The 8666-nt window shown below is 41.6% G+C and overlaps 1 protein-coding gene across 1 annotated transcript; it reads right to left on the reverse strand.

Annotated features, from left to right (window-relative positions):
- Nucleotides 1–2734: 2734 nt before the first annotated feature.
- On the reverse strand, nt 2735–7960 carry LOC147421249 (tyrosine--tRNA ligase 1, cytoplasmic-like). The gene is made up of 10 exons (XM_086504639.1): nt 7739–7960; nt 7463–7622; nt 6634–6917; nt 5119–5215; nt 4925–5030; nt 4383–4462; nt 3908–4053; nt 3682–3787; nt 3542–3601; nt 2735–3213 (listed from the first exon to the last, which is right to left on the reverse strand). The coding sequence occupies exons 1-10, from the start codon at nt 7861–7863 to the stop codon at nt 3193–3195; spliced, it is 1185 nt and encodes a 394-aa protein (XP_086360765.1). The 5' UTR covers nt 7864–7960; the 3' UTR covers nt 2735–3192.
- Between the last annotated feature and the right edge of the window lie 706 nt (nt 7961–8666).

The raw sequence follows: 8666 nt of genomic DNA on the forward strand, positions 1-8666 counted from the left end.
AAAAGCAAAAGGACTCCCAAAATCGTGTCATCATACATAGGCACATATTGTTTAGCAAGACTGGTGTTCTTTGCACTTGAAGAAGAAGATGACCTCTCCAAGAGCATGTATGGCATCTTAATCCTCTTTCAAAACAAACAAAGTAGTCAAAATCTATGTCAGAGCAACACTACAAAATATAGCATAGAAGGGGCCAAAAAGAGTATCTTCTACAATGTTGCTCTTGCAGAGGTTTTGATTGCTCCATTGGCTATGAAAGGGGATAAAACGTCACGTCACCTCATCAAGATGGTCCCAGAGTGCTGGACTTTCTCATTAAGTCTATGTGCCATGACACAATTTTGGGAGTCTCTGCTTTTATAATACTTACAGGTACATGTATAAAAAATTGGCTTGCTTTTTTATTAAAGCCCGAAAATAATAGGTAAATTGGACTCACTCATGTTAATTCTTTTATATTTCTTTTGAGGATTATGACATGAAAAATGTCCAAAAACAATGGCACCGATAACATTATGCCAAAAAATCTAATTTCATATGACCAAGACCTTAAGCCAAAGTAGGACTAAAATTCAAGCTTCCATTAGCAACTTAAATACAATGCAATTTTCATGCCTACTGAAATGCGGTTCTAGAACAAAAGTAAGTTTCTTACCACAAATGCACATAGAACTTTTGATGGCCAAGAGAAATATTCCAAAATTGGGATATTAGCCAGCTCTTTTCACCCTCGTCAAGGATTGAAGTGTGAACTCGGATGCCATAGAAGCTGGGAGGCAAGTGTTTTGTTTGGTTAGGAATGTGTGTGTGTGTGTGTGTGTGTGTGTGTGTGTGTGTGTGTGTGTGTGTGTGTGTGTGTGTGTGTGAGAGAGAGAGAGAGAGAGAGAGAGAGAGATTACAAAAAGTATGTGTAATTACAACAACAAAAAACGTGTGTAACACACGCACATATGTGTGTATGTATGTATGTATGTAATACTAGATGAGAGCCAGAATGAGTCTGCCAACCTCTCACGCTAGTAGCTCTTGATATTAATCACGGAGGTGGTTACATTTGGGTTCACACTATGGGATGTCCAAGCGGGATCACGTCCTACACACCACACCTCCCCCCTTGGGGAGAAAAAAGATGGAAATCTTTTTTAGGACTCTTTTGATTCCACGACTTCCAACTGCGGTGCTTTATGCGGGGAGAGTGAGCTTACAATGGTCTAGTGGCTATATTTTGAGAGGACTCGACTTGACAAAGACAACATCCTAACATAGCCAATATGCTAGGTCGCTATCCCAATGCAAATGGATAAGCAAAGAACAACAAAATGAGGGCTACACCATGATGGCATGGACACGATGTTTTTGGTAACATACATCTCTCTCAAAAGGGGCTTGGTGTGATGATAATGATTATTCGACAAAAACTAGGCTATGGAATGAGTTGAAGGTTAAAAGGCTATTACTAAACACATAAACAAAGGTTGGAATTCAAGGCTGTAGCTTTGCTTCATGACCAGTGTTCAAGAAAAGTTAGACTTGAGCCATTTGAAAAATCAAAAGAACCAATTGAAGAAAGGGGGAGAAGGAAAAATTTTGCTTGAAAATTTTAAGAAAATAGTTATATTGCAAAAAAATTCCTCTTTGAATATATCTTAAAGGGAATTTTGTATGTCTGCAAACTTGATTTTTTCCAAACAAATTCATGGCACCCCTGCAATGAATGTGCCACGTGGAATTTGCCAACGGCTTCTTGCAGCTTGCCGCCCTCTTGCCAACCAAACACATTCTCTGCCTTCTCTCGCCTTGCCTGATCAGCCTTCTCCACTACCCCGGCCTTGGCTTGATGGTGTAGGGGAAGGACTCTGCATAGCTTGGTATATTGCCTGTGCAATGGCATCTATTTGAGACGAAAGACGAAAGGAACATTGACAACTTTAGAATACACTGACAACTTTGGCACACTGATGATGATTAATTGACATAACCATAAGTAGGTGAAGGCAATATATGTATTTCTGAACAGTTTAAGGAGGCTTCTTGGCCAAATTAGCAAGAGCTTTGCTACCAATGTAACCAGTGAGCCACCTTGACAAGGCGCTAGTAACATTGCAACAATACTTAACTGAACCAAAATAACAAACACAGTTTTACTCGGCAAGCCACGCTCTCCCTCTGAGTCATCCACCTTCAAATTTCAAACATCTATACAACTCTATTATGAAGAAAGGAATTTAGGGAAGCCTCGGCCTACGATGGACCTTGCTCTACTATGCGATCAATGTCTTACTGCGCCATGTCTACGCTCTCCACACCTCATAAAGCATAGGTCCCTATAACTGCTACTAACGAGCTTTCTCGCGAATTGTTTTTTTTGGTTGCCCAACAACAATAGTGAGTTCCACCAGTAGTTTGCACCACCCCACCCAATCACCTTGAATAGCCTCATATGTCTTTAACCAATAGAGCTGGCCCATTGGTACGAGCGAACGAGACCCGCAGGAGGCGGGTCGCGTGAGCTCGTAACCATTAAGACATCACAAGGTTAGTCCAGAAACTTGCTAAGAGGTTTCATCCTAAAAGATGCACCAGAATACCCATTGCTGAGGCGAAAAAGGTAGCCATGCAAACGATCTTCATTTTTCTCCATCACTTGTGCAGCAAAAACAGCAACAGAGATTGATACACAGAAACCCAATATCTTCGCCTTGAAACACTTGCCAAAGCCAATAGATACCAAGCACACCTCACAACAAAATTTCATATTATAGGTTTACATTCCACCATGTGGCGGCACAAAACACGAAAAAACTAGCCTAAGAAGCACAAGCTCAAGAAAAGTCCTCTCAAATGAATTGTTGTTCAAAGTCCAGCTCTCTTATGTAAAATGGGTCGTATCAAGACCTGCACAGTGCACATTGACCACTCTAGATGGTCTGAGACTACAAAAACTTGCAGGTAAAACGTTGAGTATAGTAAGAATAAAAATTATGACAAGAAAAAGGCCTCGCCACAATGTCATATCACTTCGGCTGCAAGTGTGCTAGCAACCTGTCTTATCAGATTGCCCAACCCTTCAGCAAACAAGCACACCTTTAACGTAAGCAAGGGGTCTGCATCGTATGTCGAGCACCATGTCAAACTAAATGCACAGCTTCCAAATTGACAAAAACGCCACCTCTCGAACAACTGATATCAGCGTCATCTTGTTATCCTGTATGCCTGTGAACGTGGAGAATATAATTAAAATTACTAAAAAAATCCAGAAAAGTCGTTTTACGAGGCAATATAAACATCAGCAGCTCAGCTCATCATGCATACTTTCGACTCGATACTACGACTTTGCCACCACCATTGGCAGTGCCCGATAGAGTGGGGATGATAGGCATAGAAACTGTCTCCAGTCCCTCCACCGCCTTTAATTACACACGCATGCGCACACAATGGCAAGCATACACTCACGCCTACCTCATTCTCTCCTTTCAGCAGAGAGTATTTCACTTGACACGGCCCACATCTAAAGAAACAAAAAGGTGGAGTAACGGATCACCTTCACTTTCTTCAAAAGCTTTGAAGCATCAGCATTGGTTTTGAAATGATCTCTTACAGGCTGCATACACACACAATAAATTCTCAAAATTTAATAAGAAGGGATGGAGAAAAGCATGCTACATCTTTAGCGCGCACAACCTGCAGGATCTTATTTAGTGCTTTGCTGAGGTTACTTTTCAAATCCGACGGATGTAATGCCCCAGACTCGTAGTCGTTGTTGACGTCATCCATGTTGTCGTACACCCTGGTAACACAAGATATTACAATGAGTGGCCATACCTAGAATATCTCCACCATCCACCATGACATGGCAAGTACACCCTACAAACGTGAACGAAGAGAAAATTGGACAAAAAACACGCACTTGTTGCCACCATCCTGTTCCTTGCGCAGGACCTCAAAGATTCCAAACCAAGGAAGTATAATGTACTCAACATATTCAATGCACGGGTTCTCCTTTGTAACCTTTGGCGGGCAAAATGCCTTCTTGACCTTCACGTTTACTTCCGCCTTTACCAAAAAAAAAAAAAGCACACGAGAGGAGAGCACATTAGAAAGAGACAGAAAGAATGAAAGAAAGAAAGATCTTGTTACGGCTACTAGAGGCAGAACTCAGTCTATGAGACAGACCAAATATACATGCATGTGTCACCCATCTATCAGGAAAGGACAAAAGTACAAAGTAACAAACAAAAGGTGGTCCTATGGTAAGGGGAGAGGGGGTGATCCATGGGAGGCTCGGATACAAGATACATAGTATATGAGAGGGGCGGGGGGGGGGGGGGGGGGGTTAGAAAAAGAGAGAGAGAGAGAGAGAGAGAGAGAGTACATTGACTAACCTCTTCATCTTCCATGTAAATGGCTGAATTTGGGTCACTCTTCGACATCTTGCCCTGTCCTGTTAATCCTGACAGCATGTCTACTTGTGTCAAGAACAAAAACACATGAATCCAGGAAAAGCCCAGATGCAAGTGCAAATCATAGACTCATTGTAGTCATCCACATGACAATACAACAATCAGCTCCATAATGCATAGTATTGACTCGATTCTATGACATCCCCACTGATGTCCAACAGTGGGTGTAGAACTAGGTACCAATATATGTTCCCACACACACACTCCGACATCCACGGAAAGACATCAATACAAAGGTCTTCATAATGAGATTTTGTCATTGTCATGAATGTAGAGATGCAAAGCAAACTCAGCAAAAGCCTAGATTTAAAAGAAGCATTACATAGGAAGAATTATTACTAGTTGATAGGGCAAACCCACCACCAAAGATTAGAAGAAATAACTCAGTATCAACTCAAAAAAAAGGACTCATGTAACAGATACAGGCCATTGGTAGGCAATAAGAGGTAGCCCCTGGTGGATACGGTGTGATAGAATAATGGGCTTCGGTCTTCTCTTTGCTTCGTCGCTGTATTCTCGAGCAAGCATGTTCACCTTCCTTTGGTCCATGCCCAGTTGACAAATGTCTGCCTTCTTGGTAAAAAGCAGCAGCAATTAGTGCCCACTATCATTGGCTCAGTCTTTGTGAATGAATTAGTAAACTGGTCTTAGTACTAACCTTCAAAAAGAATATGTCGGCACACTGCATACAGGGGTATAATATCTGAGCAGCGGAAAGTTCGTCTGACTCATTCCTCCCCATGATTTGACAGCACCTACAAGTTAAGAAAAAAGGACAATATCGTAAGCGGGCATAATCACAGCCAAACAATAGGAATGTCCTGAACAGGCAACAGGAAAATAGATTTTTTAGCATATGATGAATTTCAGCAAAGCAGAAGAGAGCACCGCATTACGTGGAAAGCCTGATAACTACCAAAATATCTAGCAAATAAGACTTGGCCGATCAAAAATTTCCTCTCCAACCTCGAAGTCCCCAAACCTCATGACATGTGTACAATATTTCAATCTTTCTAGACTGGCTTCAAACAAGACCGGTAGCAGCACGCACAGGCAAAGCAATCAAAGGGCCTGCATGGCATGAAATGCCAGATTAGCAATACAAAGTCTTGCGAGGTGATCTGAATAAGAATTGGGTACCAGTATAGCTCCAACATCCAATCCTTAATGTCCTAGACCTACTGAATTGTGTTCTGAACTGCAACAATCAATTCGTAGACAAATCGAGGAAGGTCCAAATTCAAGTGGAAAATGCAAATTCTAGACCAGTAGTGCCCAAGAAAGGATGGAGAAAAGGGTTACCAAATCCCCACACAGACAGCCAACCCACCTAATGAGCATACGAGCATACAGAATATTTGGAGATCTGCATAATGAGTTTCAGCTAGGCCCAACACTAAAGAAAACATCCAAAACCAAATGCCAAAAGACGGACGTATGGACCACTAAAGATTAAACAAATTTACATGTGCCTATTAGCCAGTGCAAATTCTACATGTCCGCTACTATGACTTAGATATTTACCTGAATGGATCACAAATCCGTCTTTTTTTTTAAAAACTAGATGCTTATAGGAAGAATCCATGAGAGCAAGCAACAATCAACATTGACCATGATAGAATCATCTAAACACCATCATATGCTCCCTAATTCAGTACTGCCCAATATTAGATGTCAAGCAGCACGCACACATCTTACACTCAAGTGCATTCACACACACCCACATACAGACACACCCCATTGTTACACTTCAATAAAGCTCTCAGCGAAGAGTTCCTGGCATATCTCCACCAACATAGTGGTGTCTTATTTTGACATAAGTAAGAAGCCGTTATTGGTCTGTAATGGACCACAATGAGTCTGGCCTCATGTCAAAATACACCTCCAAGTCATGGACTCATGATAGTGATGCATGAGAATAAATAACTATTTACCATCCAGTAAGCCATCATAGTGTAAAGAAGTTTCTGTGACCAACTGTTAAGTCTTCTTTTCACATAAGTCTAGACACTATTATCTGTGTAGAGCAACACATTTGAAACTCATGAACGTTGCTACTCTTTTTATCCCCAAGAATTTGTCATTCAATCACAAATACAATTTTTCAGGCTCTGAGATAAATGGATGTAATGGATAAGCACGTCGTTTTATAATGGTTGAAACATTAACACACCTTATTATTCTTTTCAAATTGTTCCGCCGTGCTATGTCCATCACAAGGGGCCAATACACATCTGCTTTAGCATTAATTTCTTCAGAAGACCATAAGAATTGAACTTGATCATGGCGCATGCCAACAGCCTTCCAAACTTCTATCATGTACTGTCCCACATTTTTTATTTTGTCCAAATTTCCATCCATTTTGTTGTTCAGCTGTGCAAACCAGTCTGCAATCCAGATTTTGACAGAGCAACCTGCCTGTGTAAGTTTGTTGACGTTCAAAGCTTTCATAACTCCCTGCAAACATTAAAAAAAAAAAAGATTACTTAACAATAGGTCCCTGTCTTTTTTGACATTCCACATTTAAGCTGTTAAAATGAATTGAGTTCTTAGTTCACAGTTTCACCTACATAAACCTGAAAGCTTACTAAAACATGACTCAAAGGTGATGGACATTAGCACATCAGTTTTAACACATAAAATCAATTTCTCAACTTTCAAAACTCCAAAATAGACTTGTTAGATGTAGGAGGCGCATCCGTGACATGTGAAGCGGATAGTACTCTGCTTACAAAAAATACATGCTCGACCCTTGATGGGACAGCTAGAGCAACCATCAGCTCAGACGTTCTTGGCTGACTTCATTCTTCCAACCACGTCAATTGTTTCTGCTTGGAGAATCAGTGAGACACTGTATCACTTCCTGGTAAGCCTTCTCTAAAAATACCTTGAAATTGATAATTGAGGATGAATGTCATGAAGGCTGGCCAAACTTACACTGAATATTTTCACCAACTGAAATCTATACGAGTCTAAGAATCAAACATCGGCAATCAATTTACCTGAGCAATATGCATCCTGCCAGAAGGCTCAAATCCATCGTAACACACAAGCTCATGCATCCGGTCAAACTTTCTTTCAAGTAGCAGCTCAAGCTCATCCAATTGTATACATTCTTCACCCACGCTTTTGATGAGATTGAATCTCTCTTGGATTACAAGTCTGCATAGTAGAAGAATTGGGCACAATTTTGGGCATATCCAGGCTATCAGCTGCAGAGAAATTCAACTAACTGCAGAGAAAGACCTTTTGAGAGGAAGAGAGATCGAAACGCTTACTTGCGTGTGGGGTCGCCATTGTCAGTGGGTGCCTCCGTCTTCTTTACTTCTGCGGAAGAAGGCACATATTCCTCCGTCCTTCCCACCGCTTCGGCCGGGGTCTCTGATGGCTTTGGGTCGTCCATAGCTTCGCTTCCTTAGCAGAAAACCTCGCGAGGTTTATAATCACTGTGTGAGGACAAATCGTGCAGTATTACTTCCCTATCGTGCACGCACCAAAAGCGCACGAATGTGAAATTGGGGGGGGGGGGGGGGGGGGGGGGGGGGGGGGGGGGGGGGGGGGGGGTAAGAGTGTGTGATGTATGGGTCATTCAAGCTTTTCTTGCTCATGAGAATAGAGAGAGAGAGAGAGAGAGAGAGAGAGAGAGAGAGGAGCCAACAGAGCAGAATAGCCACGAAGCGTGAAACTACTCAGTATTATTAAGGAGGTCAGGCCCCGGTTATCCTTACAAACCTTGGCAACTTTGAAGCATTCTCTATCCTCAAATGATGGACGCTCCCTTGAGTAGTCTATGTCTTTTACCGCATGTGATTATTGTGAGCATATTGTAGCCTTCTAGGATTCTTTGAGTCTTCAATACTATTTGTTTGAGGCACCTACAAATGTAATGGCTACCAAAGAAGTAGTGCGATGTTGTTTACAATCCCCCATGGTGCATAAATATCCTTCCATGGCTCCTCTACCCCTTCCCCATTATTTATCTTGTTGGAAATAGGGTTGCAAGGAAACACACACAGCTTGGAGAAGATAAAGAAGCTAAAAGCATACAACAGAGAGTATATTGCTTAGTGCACAATTGAAAGATAAGTTAGCACTAGAATGATGGGTGTATATACAATGCACAGGGGGAAAAAACCTCCTAGCGAAGGAAAAATTTTCCCGGCGGTCCTAAGTGTGTTCACACACTAGTACCACATACATATGGTA

The sequence above is a fragment of the Adiantum capillus-veneris genome, chromosome 28, assembly GCF_014529385.1.
Source record: "Adiantum capillus-veneris isolate H3 chromosome 28, ASM1452938v2, whole genome shotgun sequence".
Classification (NCBI taxonomy): Eukaryota; Viridiplantae; Streptophyta; class Polypodiopsida; order Polypodiales; family Pteridaceae; genus Adiantum; species Adiantum capillus-veneris.

Coding starts and splice junctions, on each gene's coding strand:
- LOC147421249 (XM_086504639.1), bottom strand. CDS start 7,863: ATGGACGACCCAAAGCCATCAGAGACCCCGGCCGAAGCGGTGGGAAGG. Junction 6,918..7,462: donor GCAGGATGCATATTGCTCAG/GTAAATTGATTG, acceptor TAATGTTTGCAG/GGAGTTATGAAAGCTTTGAA. Junction 3,214..3,541: donor AGCTTTTGAAGAAAGTGAAG/GTGATCCGTTAC, acceptor CCACGTTCACAG/GCATACAGGATAACAAGATG.